The sequence below is a fragment of the Eremomyces bilateralis genome (assembly GCF_010015585.1).
Source record: "Eremomyces bilateralis CBS 781.70 unplaced genomic scaffold P152scaffold_23, whole genome shotgun sequence".
Taxonomy (NCBI): Eukaryota; Fungi; Ascomycota; class Dothideomycetes; order Eremomycetales; family Eremomycetaceae; genus Eremomyces; species Eremomyces bilateralis.
In genome coordinates this window covers 15,812-34,034 of record NW_022985089.1, presented here as the reverse complement: position 1 = coordinate 34,034, position 18,223 = coordinate 15,812, and the positions used below count along the sequence as shown (strand labels likewise).

General features: G+C 49.2%; 4 protein-coding genes across 4 annotated transcripts in view; 3 read left to right on the top strand and 1 right to left on the bottom strand.

Moving 5' to 3' along the window:
- Window positions 1–2,414: 2,414 nt before the first annotated feature.
- Window positions 2,415–3,381, top strand: P152DRAFT_153203 (uncharacterized protein). The gene is made up of 2 exons (XM_033673946.1): window positions 2,415–2,793; window positions 2,844–3,381. The coding sequence occupies exons 1-2, from the start codon at window positions 2,626–2,628 to the stop codon at window positions 3,192–3,194; spliced, it is 519 nt and encodes a 172-aa protein (XP_033531208.1). The 5' UTR covers window positions 2,415–2,625; the 3' UTR covers window positions 3,195–3,381.
- A 5,626-nt stretch (window positions 3,382–9,007) lies between these two features.
- P152DRAFT_441373 (uncharacterized protein) lies at window positions 9,008–10,837 on the bottom strand. The gene is made up of 2 exons (XM_033677700.1): window positions 10,255–10,837; window positions 9,008–10,188 (listed from the first exon to the last, which is right to left on the bottom strand). The coding sequence occupies exons 1-2, from the start codon at window positions 10,678–10,680 to the stop codon at window positions 9,385–9,387; spliced, it is 1,230 nt and encodes a 409-aa protein (XP_033531207.1). The 5' UTR covers window positions 10,681–10,837; the 3' UTR covers window positions 9,008–9,384.
- A 593-nt stretch (window positions 10,838–11,430) lies between these two features.
- On the top strand, window positions 11,431–13,065 carry P152DRAFT_153142 (uncharacterized protein). The gene has a single exon (XM_033673945.1). It carries the CDS (start codon window positions 11,688–11,690, stop codon window positions 12,876–12,878), a length of 1,191 nt encoding a protein of 396 aa, XP_033531206.1. The 5' UTR covers window positions 11,431–11,687; the 3' UTR covers window positions 12,879–13,065.
- A 2,586-nt stretch (window positions 13,066–15,651) lies between these two features.
- Window positions 15,652–18,223, top strand: part of P152DRAFT_153119 (uncharacterized protein) — a 5,169-nt gene continuing 2,597 nt past the window's right edge. Inside the window, exons 1-3 of the mRNA XM_033673943.1 lie at window positions 15,652–15,752; window positions 15,811–16,815; window positions 16,863–18,223. Coding sequence (XP_033531205.1) covers window positions 15,972–16,815; window positions 16,863–18,223 — 2,205 coding nt within the window. The 5' untranslated portion in view covers window positions 15,652–15,752; window positions 15,811–15,971. The remainder of the gene's footprint in view (window positions 15,753–15,810; window positions 16,816–16,862) is intronic.

The following is an 18,223-nucleotide window of genomic DNA, read 5'->3' as shown; positions in this document are numbered from 1 at the left end:
ATATCGAGTTCCGTTATGTTCGACTTCTAAAAAGGCGAAATTGGCTGGAGTCGTCATACTCCTACCGTGTCGTATATATTCCCCTGCCCGGTCCCAAGATGTGAAAACATATGTATCCGAGTCTTCCGGGTTATCTGAAGTAAAGATACCACGGTAGGGGCTTCTTTTTAGAGAACCGTCACCAACTGGACGTGCCAGTCGGAGGGATTTCCCTTGTTTGACTTCATCGACTATATGATCAGCCATGATTTCCTGCACTCGTCCAGCTGACCATCCAGGTGGTGTGCTATTTATTGGAAAGAAAACTCTCTCAATATCTTCCGCAAGTGGATGATGCCCTTCACGGCGAAGGAAATCAAGTAGATATAATTTTGGATCTCTCCACCGATTCCAGTGATTATATGGTGGGATCCGTTTGTAAGACTTCCAAAGAATCCCACTAGCATGAATTCCAGTTCGGGAAAGGTTGATAACCGAGAGTCGGCAATGCTTAATAAAGGTCGATGCTCCACTACCTAGGGAATCAGGAACATCTATATTCAGGGCTTGGCCTGCTAGGAAATCGAAAACACCCTTTTCAGTATTACCCCTTATATCGTTCCTAATAATTTCTCCATTTAGTAGATGTTGAGTCATGAGGCTCAGACTGACACTTGAGAATGTGTTGTCTTTGGTACTAATGCGACGGTCATAGCCACAGACATTGGCAATAATTGGCAAAAGGTCTTTTTGGTGCCTGATGCCACGACTACCCAAGTCTTCTAGGATACGGATCGTCATGGATTTTTGGCTCCGGCTCCCATAGCCATCATAACCATAGTCGTGAAGCGCAGAATATTTGGGTGCCTTTTGGAGAATGGTGTTACACCACTCTTTCGCAGAGGCATTGATCTTTGGGTGTTTGCGATATCTTAAACAGAACTTAGTGGCCCTGTCTTTAAAATCAAATGATTGGATCTTAATATCCTCTGGGAGAGTCCCCAGATGAGAAGGTTTCTGAAGACCAGGTTTATGACGGATAAGGAGCCACATTTTCATTCCAGCCATGTAATCTTCTTGAAATATCCAAGCTCTTTCCCAGAATTGATCACTAACAATGCGGAACAAGAGGGCTAGCAATCTAAGCTTCCAGGTTTGCTGTTGGGAAAAGTCACCGTTCATGAACCGCGCAAGAAGATCCATCTCTTGTTGGGTTTGGATATTAGCCGCAAGGAGCCCAACAGCGTACAGACAGTTCTTATATACAAGATCCATAGAATTGACGGCAACCATTTTCTTGCTTTCATCTTTTTGGTTGATGGAGAGCTGGTCCACCCAAAAAGGTATCATCTCTCCGGTATCTTTGATGAAATCGATGATCCTATCGATAACAATGTCGCGAACCTGAGTGCGTTCCCCGCTCTCGAGTGAGTATCCCCCTCGTGAGTCATTTTCGCCTGGAGATGGATGCCAAGGATAGGAGACGGCAACATAATCTGCTTGGCCTTTGGAAGCATCTAAAGTGATTGTCCTTAAGCCCCTCCTCCGACCTAGATAAAAGCATTTCAATCTTCTGGAGAAATTAAGAGACTTCCAATTTGATTCGTCTTGGTTTTTATAGGTGTCAATGATGCATTGATTCAGGGACCTCCCGCGTTCGTTTCGGATCGTTTCAAGCGAAGGCCATTTTTGGTCCTGCGACATCTTGGTGTGAGCTCTTCTTGGTTGAGTTTATGCCAAATTAGGACCGAAGTAGTAGAGGATTTAAGTGATCGTAGAAGTCTTAAATGGCTCCGGATAATATTTTAGACGTACAATCGAACGATGCGAACCTGTTGATTGGTTTAAACGTGTTAATCGACCACGGAAACAATAGGTTTTCCGACAGATGGAATGAGATGCTTGTATTTGTGAAAGGTAGAAAACCTTGCAAGGTAGATATAACTAGGATTACGTAAGGTACAAAATAAGGAAAGGAATCTTGTGTGATGACTAAGTAATAAACTCTGATTTCCAACAGAACCCAGAATGCAGGCGAGGATGAGACAGTTATAAGAAATTATATCATTGCATTGATAGTATCAGCTGTACTATCTGGAGAGCGCCGTCCTACGCTGTCCAATCGTCGAAGTCTCGCATTCCGGTGTATCTGAAAACAGCAATAGGAAGCGGGGAGCATTCTCCGGTTCCTCGCCAGGATTCTTCCGGTCAAGCTCTATCATAGGTACTTCCCAACGTCATTTCCGATGCAGAGTTCTGATACAATACTGTAAAGAGACTGGAAAAATCAACTATATGGTATTGGATAAGCGGCGACTGTGGAGGTTTCTATTTTTAGCTGGAGCAGTTTCGAACCTGAGAGCAGTTTTCAGAATCATGAGAACTCGCTTTTAAGTCTCGGTTTTAGGAATCTTCTCCTCTGCCTGGTACATTGCCAACATGCATTAAGTATCTCTACCCGCTCTAGAAATCTAATAACTCACCGGTTGGTTATGCTGTGCAACGTTGTTGCATAAACCTGTGCTCTTTATGCATCCAGCTGATGATTAAAATCGGCCATTCCTTATAACATGGAGAAGTGAGTCTTTAACCGGTTCCCGCAGCTTTATTTTATCTCGAAATTATCGCCATTATTTAGTGACAGCAATGGGGCCACGGAACAGCGTTGAAGGGAGGATTTATTCATTCCGAAGCGAAGCAGAATGCGCCGGGCTTGGTGTCGTATTTCCGGATATTCCAAGCATTGTACTCTGCCATAGGGTACTTGTTCTTGATTGGATTCCGCAGCGAAAAGGTTATGTCAAGGTTATGACAGTTAGTACTCTCATCTGGAAGCTGAGAAAAGCCTTGATTAACCATTTTAGATCACTTCTAAATTGCGTCCCGATGGCGAATACCTCCCTATCTCCCCCACCAAGAAAAAGCCCTTCCCAATCCAGCTTCGTTTACAAAACGGCCCAGAGTCGATCGTTCATAACATGCGTATAATCAACATAACCGCACTACGGCTCTTTTCGTACCTCAAGATCGATTCGTACTACGAAGTTCCTTTACGTATACTTAGGGAGGAAAAGGACCGTTTTGGCTGTCAGCTTATGCTATGTCCCAAACATCTTGGTAGTATCCGACACCTGCGATCATACCTAAAGGACCACGAGAAATGCCAAATGCAGAGGAATGATGAGGATGTAGTTTCGGACGGCAAGGAGTTTTAAAACCGTTCGAAATATGATGAATACTTTCTTGAATGAGAGAGAGAGAGAGAGAGAGAGATTCATACGCCCGTCAGGCCTCTCTGCGAGGCCCATGTGGGGAACTAGCTAGGATGACTAATTACATGATGGTTGCCTTGTGTCCTTATGGCCTTGTCAATATAGTTCCTTCCTGCCGCTTTCCATTTTCCGCGTCTATTAAACAAAGGAGAGTATTATAAGGGTAGTATATAAAAACGGTCCGTTTCTGGACGTCTCTGTCCTTCTAGGTTCTGTTCTAGAGTGACGCTGCTCTTACTCGGGCACAGCGTCGGGTCAGAGGGTGGAGACCATGTAGTTAGTAGAATAGAAAGTTAGTTAGAGAGGAAAGGGGTAGCTAAACCCCCGGGTCTAGTCTTCCTGTATCTTTAACAAACTGTATCGTCGCTATCACTGCTTTCAGGTCCGGAGACCACCGCCTGATCGGACCGTCTTTGGCCTCGGATTCGTATGCGCCGACGAGATACGCTAAGTCTCCGGCTCGGGGTCCAGCTATTGTCCTTATCTGCCGCCTCTGAGATTCCCATATCGGGCATTCAAGGATGAAGTGACGGACGGTCTCAGTTACCCCGCACTCGCAGGCGCTGCTTTCGGCCTTCGTGATCCTGTGGAGGTAGCCGTTAAGGCGGCTATAACCTGATCGGACTTGGACGAGGAGCGCTGCTTGGACTCTCGTTAGGTTGTCGTAAAGTTTCCTTGTATGTCTGCCTGGGAGTGCGTTGTCGAGTGCCTTTACGAAGCGCCCTGTCTTCCTGGCCAGGAAAGCCGTGCGTTTCGCTCCCTGCTGTCTTCGCCCTTGCCGGATTACGTGTCGAAGTATTTCAGTGTACCCCTCCGGCTGCGATCCCGCAGAGGTAGCGGATTGGGCAAGGGAGTGTGCCTCTTCATTGCCGGGGACGCCCTTATGTGCCGGCACCCAATGGAAGGTGAACGTGAATCCATTTTCCTTTGTCTCTGCAAGTTTCCGGAAGATCTCTTGGAGGGTTCTACTCCTTTTCCACTGTGGCGTCTTGATCGTATCGAGGGCTCTTTTACAGTCCGATAAGATATAACAGTGGTCGAGGCCGAGGCCTAGTGCGGGGATATTAACGGCTGCTTCCGAGATGGCTTCCGAGATGGCGGCCAGTTCTGTATAAAGGGCATCGACGCCTGGTGTTATTCCTATTGTGCGAGCTTTACGGAGACGTGGGATATTCGGGGCATAGATCCCGATACCCGCTAGGCCGTTCCGACATGATCCATCGGTGAAAATGGTTCTAAGGCCGAGCTGGGTGGCCTTCCCGATTGCAATCGCCTCCTCGTTGATCACAACGCAAGGTGGGTCTTGCCATGGCGGCTTAACAAACGCCTCTACCTTCTCGAGCGTATCTAGTTTGACGTGTTGGAGGATCTCCGCTGTAGCTTCTAGAGGTGACCTATGCCTTTCAGTTTTGTGCAGGCGTCGGATAAGTCGCCAGCTATAGTGGTTCGGTGGTTTCGTATGCATCTTAATCCAGTGTTTCCTCGTTAGTTCGTAGAGCCTATCCTGGACTGATTCGATCCCGGCCTCGGCAGTTACCACGTCGTACGCCGCGGACCTGAAGATGGCCGTGATTGCGCTCGCCCCCAGTTTGGTGGCCCTCTCGATATGACGGGCTACTGTCCCTGCGGAGCCTGGGAACCAGATCGGAGCACCATAGTCGGTGGTTGGCGCGACCGTCGCTGTAAATATCTGCCTGACTGCCTTCGGGGTGAGCCCCTTCAACCTCTGGAGTGCCATAGCCGCTTTTTCGCCTCGTTTGGCCGCCCTCCTCGCGTGGGATTGAAACCCAAGTTTCTGGTCTATTACTACCCCCAGGAGTTTGACCTCTGAGGCCGGCGGTACGTCGCGACCCATAAATACCAGTGGCTGGAGCTCGTCCTCGTCCTGTCTTAAACGCTTCGTGAAGTGGATAAATTGGGTCTTATCCGGTTCGAACAGTGCCCCGCTATCCTGGCTCCATTTTTCAACCTTCGGTAGGACCTGACTCTGGATTCGTCGGATATTACTTCCCATGTTTGGGCCGGTAACCCACGCCGTGAAGTCGTCCACGAAGGCCATGGTTCCCGACTGGTCCACCATCCTCCCTGCGACGAGGTTTGCGTTGTAGAAGAGGAAGAGGATGGGTGAGAGCGGCGACCCCTGTGGTAACCCGGGGTGGTCGATGTCCATAACTTCCGACTCTGTGCCGTTGACCATGATCGACGCCTTCCGATTGCCACAGAATTCGTGGACCCACCGTACAATCTCTGGCGGGATCCCTCGTTCCCTGAGTCTCTGGCATAGCACCGTTCTGTTGACCCCGTTGAAGGCACCCTTCACGTCGAAGCTAATTAATGAGAGAACCTTCTTCTGTTTCCATGCCTGGTAGACTTTGTTCTGTAACTAGCTGGAGGGCGTCAATTGTCGACCTCTGTTTCCTCGCCCCGAAGTGGGCCTTAGGGAGGATCCCGTACTTCTCGTCAAGGAAGGACAGGCGTTCGGCTAGTACTGACTCTAGCGCCTTACTTAGCGTAGTAAGTAAGGAGATAGGCCTGTACGCCTTTGCTAGGGTGTAGTCTGGCTTGCCTGGCTTACGGAGCGGGACGATCCGTGCGATCTTCCATTGTTCCGGGAGGTACGATTCTCGGACGGACGCCTGGAGGAGCACATATATGTGGTCGCCTACTTCGGGCCAAAGCCTCTGCCAGACTATCGGCGGGAGCCCGTCCGGCCCTGGTGCCTTGAACGGCTTGGCTCTATAGACCGCTGCGCGTACTTCCTCCTTGGTGATTTCTTCCCAGGGGTGTTGTCGCCCGTTCTCTGTTGCCGGGGGTTCCGGGGCGTCTGCCGATTGACCGAAGAACTGGGTGAGGAGTTCCTTCGATATTGCCTGGTCAGTCGTTGCCAGCTCGTTATTAGTTTGGAGGGCCGAGATCCTTCCAAACGCGCTAGACTGGGCTGGATGGAGGAACTTCGCAGCTTTCCAGACGTTGTCGTTATCGTTAAGGAACTCTTTCCAGCAGGTCCTCCGTTGCCTCCTGGTTGCGTCGTGGAACGTCTTCCTCGCCTCTTTGGACCTCGCCTCGAGGCGGTCATTAGGGGTTCTGGCCCGGCGCGTTGCCGCCGCTTCGTTCCTGGCCCTTGTGTACGCGTTTCTAAGGTTGGTGAGGTCTAGTGTCCACCACCTCTTCGAAAACGCAGATGGTCGGGCGACCGGGGTGTCCCGGAGGACCGCGTCTGAGACGATCTGGACCAGCTGGGTGCTAAACTTATCGATTCCCTCCCTTAAGATCTTTTTATTCGGTGGGATTTGCAACCCTTTCAGTCCTTCTCTAGTGTTCTTTGCTACCTTCGTCCAATTCGTTTTTCGGAATAGCCTTCTCGGCTCATCTGTGCTATCGTACAGGTTAAGGTCGAAGTGGGTTTCGATCGCTCTATGGTCGGATCCATATTCGACTGGCCAAATGGAGCATCGGAGTAGGTCGTCGTAGAGACGGCTAGATACCATCGTAAGGTCGATTGTCGTGCCCGAGTTATGCGTAGGGGTACCCCTTGGGAGGGTAAGTTGAAGTCCGCGTTCATGCATAAACTGGACGATAGCCTCCCCTTCGTTGGTCATGACTGAGTCTCCACCCCATAGTTGATCGTGGCGGTTAAAATCACCCGCAACGAGGACATCGTGGGTAGGGAGCCTCGCGAGTACCGGTTCGATCAAACCTAGCGCCGATTGGACAGTGGTCTCACTGTCGCTTATTGTGTTGTCCTGCTGTATATAGACCGAGATAAAGAGTACGTTTCGCCCGTCGAATTCCACCTCGATTGCGGTAATGTCCGGCGACGGGACCGCTATCTGTCTTGGGCGTAGCTGATGACTTGCGTAGATAAGGGACCTGACCGGATACCTTAGCTCCTCGTGATTCTTGCTTGGGAGGAACTGTTGAAAGGCTGAGTGCATGGTCGGGGCCGCTATTATGCGGCCGTCGTTCGCGATAAAGCAGGATGGTTCCTGGATTAGTATAACGCCGATGTCTCGGAGTGCGTCGTCGTTTAGGAGCGCGTGTTGCGCTTCCGGCATCTTCCTCATATTGGCTTGTAGTACTTTGAGGGGTTTACTGTTCATCAGGTTCAACTTGGGAGACGCTTCCAGTGCCTACTTCTATAGTGCAATCCGCCGCGTTGTGGTTAAGTCCGTGGCATCTGAAGCATCGCCTGCTGCGTGGCGAATCGAAGAACTCCTCAATCGGTGCGTATTCCCCTTCAATCGAGATAAACCCTTGGTTAAGGAGGCGTTCTTTCTCGTCTTGGGATTTACAGAATACCACAAGTTGAATCCGGGGATGGGCGGAGGGGCGGCTGAGTATCCGCATGCCTTGGATCTGGGCGCCATTTTCGACATTGATACTCTTCACAATATCGGCTTTAATTCGCTTTCCAGCTTCGGGGTCACCAACTACCAGCTTGTCGACTCCCGTCACCTTAACTTTGTGTTCCTCTCTTATCGCCAGCTTAGCGTCCCGGAGGGTTGGTTCGTTGGTCCATGGAGCTGCTGCTACGACGGCGTCGGCTTCTTCTTGTGATCGGAGGGCGAACCCGACATTATCTAGACGACGGTTTGTCACCGCTACGCATTTGCAGTTCTTTGTCTCGGTAACACTTTGTAGAGCCTTGTTCATTACTTCCTTAAGCGCGCCGGGCGAGGATGACCCATAACGTGTATCCGTCAGGTTGAGGCTGACCATCGGCGGGCGGTGTTGGGCTCGTCTTACCGAGGACGTCCTTATGGTAGGCACACTACCCACGATATGGTCGGGGATAGGGCGAAGTCCGGGGGATGAGTCTGGTGGGGTGACGGCGATGGACGGCGACAGCAATGACGGTGCACTCGACTGGCTTTTCGATCCGGGTGCAGTGACTGCTGCGTACGATCTCGCCTGCACGCTAGGTTGCGGGCTCGATGCGACAGATAAGCTCGCTATCTGGCATTCTAGCTTTTCTATAGTCCGTTTCATGTCCTCAAAGAGGTTTTCCATGATATGGAGCTTGCCCGTCGCATCTACGAGCTTTCCGGACAATAGACGGTTCTCATCTATTAGTTCGTTCATCCGCGTGTCGATCTTCCGGTCGATCGCCGTAAGAGCGCTTTGGAGGACTCGGGTGATGTTCGCTTCGCTCGCTTCCGGGCTTCCCTCCTGGCTTCTCGCAGCCTCGCGTTGAGGCAGTTCGTCTAGCCCTTCTGTCTCGGCGGCTCTGGCTTTGGCCCTCGCGGACATCCTGAGCTGGCGTCCAGCCCTCGACGTGGTGATAGCGGGGGGTTCGGGGGGGGGTGCCATTGCTTCCCCCAGGATTCTCCTGAGAGGAGAAGGGGGCATATTGGGCTCGCCTGAGCTCGGGCGCTACACTCTTGTGGGGAGGGGTCTCAATTGATAATAATCCAATAGAAGTATCAGTGTCAGCAGGACCTACTCTCCGTCGATTATCCGTGTGTTCTTTCTTGAATGATGTTATAATGCAGGACTATTGGATCGACAGCCGCAAAGAGGTAGTAACGTGATTCTGCATAATAGCTGAAATGATGTTATGGTTGGAGTAAGTCGCCACATCCTGTTGAGCATGGGCGAAAATGTTTCCGCCCAAGTGTGTGGTGAGTGACGTCTTGCCAGCACATATCAGTTCGAACGCTCTACCTATCCCCACGATCCTATTCTCACTGCCTCTTGCTCTCCCACGACCACTCCTCCCCTACGACCACTCTTCCCACAAACCTGGTCCTACATTCTCCCACAAACACTCAGCCGCAGTCTAAGAACGGAGCCAGAAAGCCCCAGGCGCTCAAGATGGTTCTCCAAACAACGTGAAACCCTAATCTCTCTATAACAGTGTACCAACTCTGACTGTGATGGATCAGAGGTCCGCGGACCTGGATGCCTTGTGGCCCGTTTGCTGTGCAGCATCAGGACATAACGCCTCGCACACTTTAGATAGATTCCTCCTTCATAGCAACAATTCAATGTTTGCCTCACGATTGGAGATTCCCTACAGTGAGACCCTTACACTGACGAAACCTACTCTCATTCTGCTTACGGCTTAGCATATACCTCAGGGCGCGTAATTCGTTACCTCTGCTAAAGCGCGACGTGAATGTGCTACGTTCGGTTACAAGATATGACGACCTTGATGTCGGCTTCGACCCTTTCTGTCTGATCTGTCTATCGTAATTTGCTCCCATTCTAGATACCATGCGGGAATTTGATCATCAGCGTAGTCCCAAGTCTCCGGCGTCTGAAAGTCTTGTAGAAAGGAAATATTAAAGTAGTGCGGAATGCCATCCGTGAACTGTAAGGGACGCTTTCCCGGTTCCAGTTTATACAGCTCGACCCAGGCCCAGCGTTGTAGTCTTTTGGACACAAAATCATGCCATGAACTTTTGCCAAACGTGTATTCATAGCGCAAAGCAGGTGATACTAACCGCTGCAATTGAATCTGTGTATTCGGCAAGCGGTCCTGTTCAAAGAATGGTGGTACAGAGTTTGTAGAGACTTCAAACTGAGCATACTCGGTCACGGAATCCGGTGTCGATGCTTTCTGGACGTTATAGGTATGCAGCAGGATAACCAAAGTGGATTGATCACCGACTCGGCGATAGCCACTAATTTCATGGGACTGAGCATCCGCAGCTAATTCCGGCCATATGATATCTCGAGTCGTCCAGCCTTGATTGCTCAGCTCATTCAGGACTGAGCCAAAGTCCTCATCCATAGGCTTAAGTGCATAGAGTTTGTGATGGATAACGGTTTGTATAGGGAAGATCGAGTACGCCTTATTCCATGTGATGAAATTGATGCTCGCTGTTGTGTACGAGGAATCAAGAATAGTTTGAATTGGGGGCCCATCTGTCACTGTTACTCGAAGGGTTTTGCCGGGCCGCTTGCCACTGTTGAAGTTGAAATGACCTCGACCCTGCATAACAGAGTCAGCAATGATTCAATATTCACACTAGATCCTTTAACAGAACAAGTTCCTTACTGTCTCAGCTTCCTGGCTGTATTCCTCGCTTGCCTTATAACCCTCATGTTTGCATATGTAGTCTGTGAACTCAGTCGCGTGGACCCCAGATGGGACGAAAACGTCCATATTTAGTACTGTCCAACGGCTCAACTCGAAGAAATTAAGGGCGAACCCTCCTGAGATCAAGGCATCGTGCTTTCCTAGCTGAGATCGGAATATATCAGGGTGGGTTACGAAGTTGCTCAGTAGGATGTCAATGTTCAAGCATTTCCGTCCTAGGTTGTCCTTGAGCTTGCGGCGGATTCCTTTGCTCACTTGGAACAGCACCAAGAAGTCGGCCAGGCATAAATATGACAAGAGAGTGCCCCATACCGGATAGTAGGTCAGCAAACTGAGCAAATTCGCCGGTTTGGACTGCCGCCAAGAATTACCTTCGGAGGCCATCAGTAATTTCTTCTTATGAGCTTCGTTTTATCGCAAATAAGTTCGGGAGAAATGTAAGAACATTGGAACAACGCGCTTTACGGCGGAGCTGTCGATTGTCCAGCCACCCAGCATATTCACACGTGATCGCGTATTTTGTGTGTCAAGTCCAGAGGCCAGATCATCGGTTATTGGTGAGAAAATAACAACCTGCCCCCGTCGTAAGCACGTTTTACCCTAACAAAATCCTGCCAAGAAATACCTGCACGCTAGTATTAAAAAAGTTCTGGAAATATTAGAACCTTGCTTGAGAACATGGGTACTAAATTTGGGTTCCTATTTGGCAGGTTTCTGAAAATAGGAATCATTTTCCTCATTTCCAGTTCCATTGAAATACAAGCTTTCAGATATCCTCTCAAGTCAGTGTCTATGTCAGTGAAACAAAGAGATAGTATTTCATGTGACATCATCTAGAGAACCGTCTACGGTTTTTTTGAGGCTCTGCTAATATCTAATTTAATCATTGATCGATCCAACAGGCTAATTACTTTAAGTTGCCATTTCGGAGCTTCTCCAGGACAGTTTGCGTGATTTCATGTCGTTCAGCACTGGAAGTGCCGTTTGCGTGATTTCATGTCGTTCAGCACTGGAAGTGCCGTTTGGGGCTTTCTGGTCCTCTTTCGTTGTGTTGTGTATAAGTGACGAATGATTGTGAGTCAGCATCTCAATATGTGTTTATCAACTTAGCGTCTCTTTGTATGTCAAGCTGTTTGCCAGAAGATTTCAGTTTGTCACTATCCGTCTTAACTAGACAAGGGGTCATTGAAGCTATCCGTCTTAACTAGACAAGTGGTCATTGAAGCAAATCAATCGTAGATTGTTTGATTCAATACATATCTGGTCATCGTTGGCCTGTCATCAGACTTGCTGGTATAAAGTGAGTTTAGAAGTCATCTGTAAATAAATTTGAAAGTTATTCTTTAGTTTTTGAAAACCATTTACGGAGAATAACATGAAATTACGCAAAAATGGCTACACCACTCAATCACCAAGATTCGAACGGCTTGGTCAACCGCACACGCGGCATCATTACTTGCAATGACTTCGGAAGGGATAACCGCCTTGCGGCTAGAATGCAACCGAATAAACGACTAGTTCAATCATTTGGGATTCAGAACTCATTCACAACAGATGATCCTAAGATTTACAGCGAGTTTAAAAGGTCGGCAGTTAAAGTGATGAAGAAGTACGACTGGCAAGACATGGGCCAAATCCGCGATCTTTGTCAGAGTTATGTTGCCGCTGAGCTTCATAAACATGGCGATAAGGTATATTTGGCATCATTGATCCAGTTCTCTACCCTCAAGATCGTATTCCGCATGTTTTTCGCAGACGAGACGGATCATATCGAAAGCGAATCAGCTCAAGACGCCATCAGGCTGCTCGCCCGAAGAACCAACGAGATATGGATTACATCAAAAGAGGAAAACAACTCGGAGTGGGGGAATGAGGTGGAGATGTACCAGGCTCTGCGTAAAGTGCTTCAAGATCAGGGGAAACATGACCCCCTTAATAAGGCAACGAATCCCTTTAACAAAATCCTCCCTGCTTACGAGACTATGTGGCGAGTCGTTTTGCGCGGCTTGCTGGAGGTCAAGTTTCGCGATGCCCCTGACCAACAAATTTGGCTCCAAACTTTGGAGCGCATGCGCCAAGATCTTTCTAGAGCCGATTTCCAGGATCGTCGGTCTGGACATCCATCTGCCAAAGATATTGTGAAGGAAACCTTGCGGCTGTATCCTCCTACCCGTCATATTTATCGAGACTTCACCGACATCGACGGTCAAGCAGAGGGCAAAATGGTGGCTGACGTCGAACGATGTCATCATAACATGGCAGTCTTTTCGGATGATCCATTTCGTTTTAGACCGGAGCTCTGGCAGATGTTCAACGAAGAGGGAAATGTGGAAAGGAAGCTCAAGAAGATTGAATTGGAAGCAGGATTCATGCCCTTTGGGGCTGGAAACTTTGAATGTCCAGCTTCATCGACCGGTTTTGGGTTCAGAATGATTGCATTATTAATAGGTTCACTCGCCCATTGTATTGGAAACGATTGGAACTTGGATTGGGCTGGGGAGGAGCAACCGCCTTTGGGAGAAAAGTTGAACTCGAAAAGGGATGCGTACCTCCAGTTGAAACTTATCAGGAAGTCGGCTTAAGTATGCAATGGGAAGGTGGATATCCTTATTTCCATACTGTGGAGTGTGTATTAGCTTGACGAGAGCGCTGGAAGTTGACGGAAGTTGGTGTTTGGGAGGAGTGATAAATGATTGAGCAGGAAAAGCTAGTCATAATGAATTGCCGTCCTCTAGAGCCAGTCTTTAAATTCATGCTTATTGTACCATATACTCTATGGCTAGCAGTGATTTCCTATATGCCCCAAGTACCTGTACCGTAGACTCGCGATCAATTTGTATGAGCCACTTACCCTCCCGCTAGGGTAGCCATAGCTTCCCAGTGGCAGGGATGTGGGATTCTGGTCTCCACTTATTGGTGGAAATATTTGCCAATTTCCGCTAGTCCATACCTTGGCATAAATAATAATGCCAAGGTATGGACTAGCACCAATCTGCGGATCTGGTTGGTATCGCAGTTCGGACGACAACCGGAAACTACATAGTAAATTGACCCTGAACAAGGTGCTCTGGGAAGCTATTTCGACCGACCCATGCCATATTCTTGGCCCTGTTTTAACTTTATCATTCTTGACGGACCGCTCAGTCATCTTCCTCCGCTATGAATGATTAATATTCTTGTGCTTCCTAGTCTTGCTATTTCTGGATTCCCAGGTCGGTTAAGCACTTTCTTGACTAACCTCCCCCCCTACGTGATGGAACACCCGCCATGCTGGAACGAACTCAAGGTACTTTGACTTCAATCTAACTTAGAGTCTCCAGACGCACTGAAATTCTTATAATTATTGGAAACTGTACTCTTAGACCACTTGCCATTATCCTTGATCGTGTCTACCTTAAAATTACAGTAGCTTGGCTGATAGATGATTGATTTTCTATAGAGAGCGTGATATGAGCATTAGACTCCGCAACGATATTTCTATGATATAACGCCACCATCATCGATTTTCCTTTTGTAAAGGACATGAACAAATAAATCAAAGCCACACAAATCCTATTATCATGTTAAGGATTCTCTGTCTGCAGCATACGTTGTGTTGGAAGCGATTATAAATATTTCCACCACGTAGGTCGGTACTTGCGTTAGGTTAAACTTCCGCATTCTGCGATCTATACATCACGTGATTACGACACAAATATTTCATTGTAAATTACCAAGTTGCCATGTGAATCTCCCTAAGCTTGGGCTTGGCAGACTAACGCTCTTGGGTGATTCTTGCGGCTTCCCTATATTCAGGAACGAGCGTCTCAGCCCAGCAACATCACGGATTCCTGTGTAGACGAACGAAGAACCAGCCCCAGCAATATCACCACTTCCTACCACAGCTAATGAGATGTGTATACAGTAGCGAATGCTGGAAGACGTCATACAATCGACTTAGAATAATGTTTGATTATACGTCTTTGCCCCAAATCCTGATGAATGCTAAACTTATCCTCTACGGCAAAGGATCACAATGCGAGCGCCTGCCCTTCTGGCCAGTATCAAAGGGTTTCATCTTCGCGGTGGAAGAAAGAGCAGTAATTCGCCATCCCTCCTACGGCAATGTCGTTCTTAGCAGTTTCCACTTCGCTCCTCCGTGGCTTTTTGGCTTTGTTCCCGCTGGCGCAGTGCTTTTACGCTTCTGACCCGTTTTTCTGGAGTCCCTGCAGCTGTTTTCGCAGCACGACTCGCTCGTTCCTTCTTACAGTAATATCCTGGTAACACATCGGTTGTCGAATGGTCAATCCAGCAGGCAGCTTCTGGATATCTCGGGGCACCCTATCCGGGTTACATGGGAACAAACCGGCCTTGATATTGCGAGAAGTGAGAGTCTTATTTCGCGTGGGCTATAAAGAGGGGTGAAATGTTCCCTGCTGACTATATTGGCACCTCCGCGATACTATCGTTTAAGTTAACTTGGTCGCGATACGCTTTCCTTAGTGGACTAATATTAGCAGCAGGATAGCTACGGAAAGGAACAGGGACCTGCTAGGTAGGGTTAGAAGTTGTTCTCAATATTCCCATTTTTAGCTCCGATTTGCGTGCCGCAGTTCGTATCCGCATGATCCCTTCCGGTCAGGGATTGTGCTAGTCGCTGGAGCGACTCCATCATGACAGAGACGAGTTGTTTTTATAACGTTTCAACAATTTAGTTAATTAGGTTTTCATTGCAGGGTAACAGGACTTTAGGACCATCCAGCCTCGACTTTGCCAGTTGGACAAGACTCAGTGCATCCCTCTCAAGGTTGAAACTACGGCGTACACGAGCGCGAAAACAGAGGCATCGATTGGCTGAATGGTTCGATGAGCAGGGTCTCCCGTTCGTTGCTGGAGCCGATACAGCTTAAAATAGCGCAAGGCTACAATTCCTGTGTTTGGTATGCAAGGCTGAAATTGTGGCGTAGCCCAATGCAAAGATACAGCTTTGGATTGGCCAGTCTGCTAGGGTTGGGATCTACCATTAAGATTCCGCTTTGTCTAACAGCGGAAGGCAAGATGTGATATGTGACGAAGCCGCATATCTCTAGCAGTCACACAGACAACCTCGACATCGAGGATTAAATCAGCTAGAGGGCCCTACCTTCGTCCTCAAATCGCGGCATTCTGCTCCAACTTCACAGTCGGCATTTAACAAGACTTCGAATTCTACGAAAGCAACTGTCGTCTCATTGCTGACTGCAGAGAACTGGAAAATGGACGACAGGCCACTATGCCTGTTAGCCTTGGGTAAGCTTATGGATTAAACTCACAGTCGTGCTCTCTGACAGCCGTGCAGATGGCGGGGGTATCCGCGGGCTCTCCGAGCTCGTTGTCCTCGAGGAGATTATGGACCGGATCAAATACGACCTTGACGCAGACCGAGATCTACTCCCTGCGGATTTCTTTGACCTCATTGGCGGCACATCCACAGGAGGGTAAGGTCACTATCGCGTTAGCTTGTCGAGGTCGCAACTAATACTGCTCATGCTATAGCCTGATTGCGTTGTTGGTGGGCCGTTTGCGCCTATCGGTGCCAGAGGCCAGGAGGGAATATGTCCGCATTGCGGAGGAAGTCTTCTCCATTCCGAGATACCTCAAGGCGAGCACGTTTGAAGGCCAGAAGCTAAACGAGGCGGTAAAGCGGCTTCTTGGGAATGGTCGCCGCGAAGAGAGAATGTTGGACAAAGATGGTAGCTGTAAAGTGTATGCATTCGGAGTTTCTTTTCCGGCGAACAGCTAACCCGTCCAGGTTTGTCTGCGCCGTGCCACAACAAGACGTCAAGGCTCGAGCCGGGCCTCGGTTGTTCAGGACTTACAAGGTGCGCGAAAACGCTTCGTTCGACTGCACGATCTGGCAGGCGTGCCGCGCAACCTCGGCGGCACCTTCGTACTTCGAACCCATCGCCATAGGCTATGACGGCGAGCAGGAGACGTTCGTGGATGGCGGGCTAGGCTACAACAACCCAGTCGAACAAGTGTTGGAGGAGGCGAAGCGCATCTTTCCTGGGCGGAAGGTGGCCTGCGTCGTTAGTGTTGGAACCGGCGTCGCCAGCGTCATCACCTTTCCAGACTCGCCAAAAACGAGCCCAATAAAGCTAATCAATGCACTCAAGAAAATGGCTACGGAGTCGGACACGACGGCGGAAAAGATACACAGGCGATTTCAAGACGTTAAAGATATGTATTTCCGCTTCAGTGTCGATCGTGGCCTCCCGCACGTAGGGTTGGAAGAGTGGAAAGACTTGCCCACAGTGCGCACTGTCACGACCGAATATCTTAGGCAACACGCAATATCTAAACAAGTCGACGGAGTAGTCAAGGCATTACTAGCATCGAAGGTTGTCCGCAAAGAGGGCTCGAACAGACACATTCAGCTTTCTAGTTGCCGTTCAAGCGGCGCAGGAAGCTCACAGGGTCCGGCTCGGCTGCTAGAACGGCCACCTAACCAAGGGACTATCCCAAGCTTTCGCTATACTACCGAGGATCTGGCATCTCATAGTATGTAGCTTTTAATTATACTGTACCCCGATATTAAATCCCAATAGTCCCAGAAAACCCCACCCAGGGCCACTTCACCGTCCCGTTCGGAAAGAACAAGTACTTCGTCGGACGACAGTCGATTATTGCACAGCTCCTCGAGAAAATCCCCCCTGCAGCAGACGAGGACAACTGCCAATGGATAGCCATCGAAGGCCTCGGTGGGATTGGGAAGACACAACTTGCCATTGAAGCTGCCTTCCGGGTCCGCGATCAGCACCCCGACTGCTCTATCTTCTGGGTTCCCGCAGTAGATCCTGCCAGTTTTGAGAATGCCTACCGCGAGATCGGCCAAAAGCTCAAACTTCCGGGGATCAATGAGGATGAGGCAGATATCAAGGAACTCGTTCGGAAAGCCCTAAGCGAAGATGGCGCCGGAACCTGGCTCCTGATTATCGACAATGTTGACGACCTTAAACTCCTCTCCGGCGATACCGATATTGCGGAGTATCTCCCACGTAGCCAGAAAGGTTCGATCCTGTTTACAACGCGGAATCACAAAGTCATAGGAGAACTTGATATCCGAAACAGGAACGTAATCGTCGTAGAGGAAATGAACAAGGACGAAGCGCTCGAGCTGTTGATGACGGACCTAGTGGAGCATCAAGTCGCCGATACAGAGAGCACGACAAGGCTACTCGAATTCCTCGCCTACCTGCCTCTAGCTATACGACAGGCTGCGGCCTTCATGGCTAAAAATGGGATGTCGACCAAAAGGTACTTCGGGTTATATCAGTCGAGCGAAGAGGAGGCTATCGGGCTTCTAAGTGAAGATTTCAAGGATCGACATCGCTATAAAACCAGTCAAAATCCGGTTGCAAGGACTTGGTTAATTTCGTTCCTCCACATCTCTCGGGACGATCGGCTCGCTGCCGAATACCTCAAATTCATGTCATTTCTTGCGGAGAAGAACATTCCAAAATCTCTCCTACCGCCAAATCACCAGGAGCGGAAGGTTTTGGAGGCAATTGGCACGCTAAAAGGGTACGCATTCATCGGTGAACGGCTAGATGAAGTTTCATACGACATGCACAGACTAGTCTCATTGGCAATGCGAGGCTGGTTATACAAGAAAGAGTTGGGGGGGGAAATTGCCAGAGTAGTGATACATCGACTCGACGAAGTATTCCCTTTCCCGACAAATAATAACAGGGTCATCTGGGAGAGGTATTTGCCGCATGCGGAGAAAGCGTTAGAGTTTCGAGACAGTATGACGGACAAAGTCACATCGCATCTTCTCTTTTACGTGAGTGCGAGTAACGTTAGACTTGGGAAGTACGCGAAGGCCGAGGGGAAGTGTAACGAAGTCATTGGCCTACAGCGAGAAATGCTTGGCGACAAACATCCAGACACGATCCGGAGCATGGCA

Coding starts and splice junctions, on each gene's coding strand:
- P152DRAFT_153203 (XM_033673946.1), top strand. CDS start 2,626: ATGGGGCCACGGAACAGCGTTGAAGGGAGGATTTATTCATTCCGAAGC. Junction 2,794..2,843: donor GTTATGTCAAGGTTATGACA/GTTAGTACTCTC, acceptor TAACCATTTTAG/ATCACTTCTAAATTGCGTCC.
- P152DRAFT_441373 (XM_033677700.1), bottom strand. CDS start 10,680: ATGGCCTCCGAAGGTAATTCTTGGCGGCAGTCCAAACCGGCGAATTTG. Junction 10,189..10,254: donor ACAGCCAGGAAGCTGAGACA/GTAAGGAACTTG, acceptor TCTGTTATGCAG/GGTCGAGGTCATTTCAACTT.
- P152DRAFT_153142 (XM_033673945.1), top strand. CDS start 11,688: ATGGCTACACCACTCAATCACCAAGATTCGAACGGCTTGGTCAACCGC.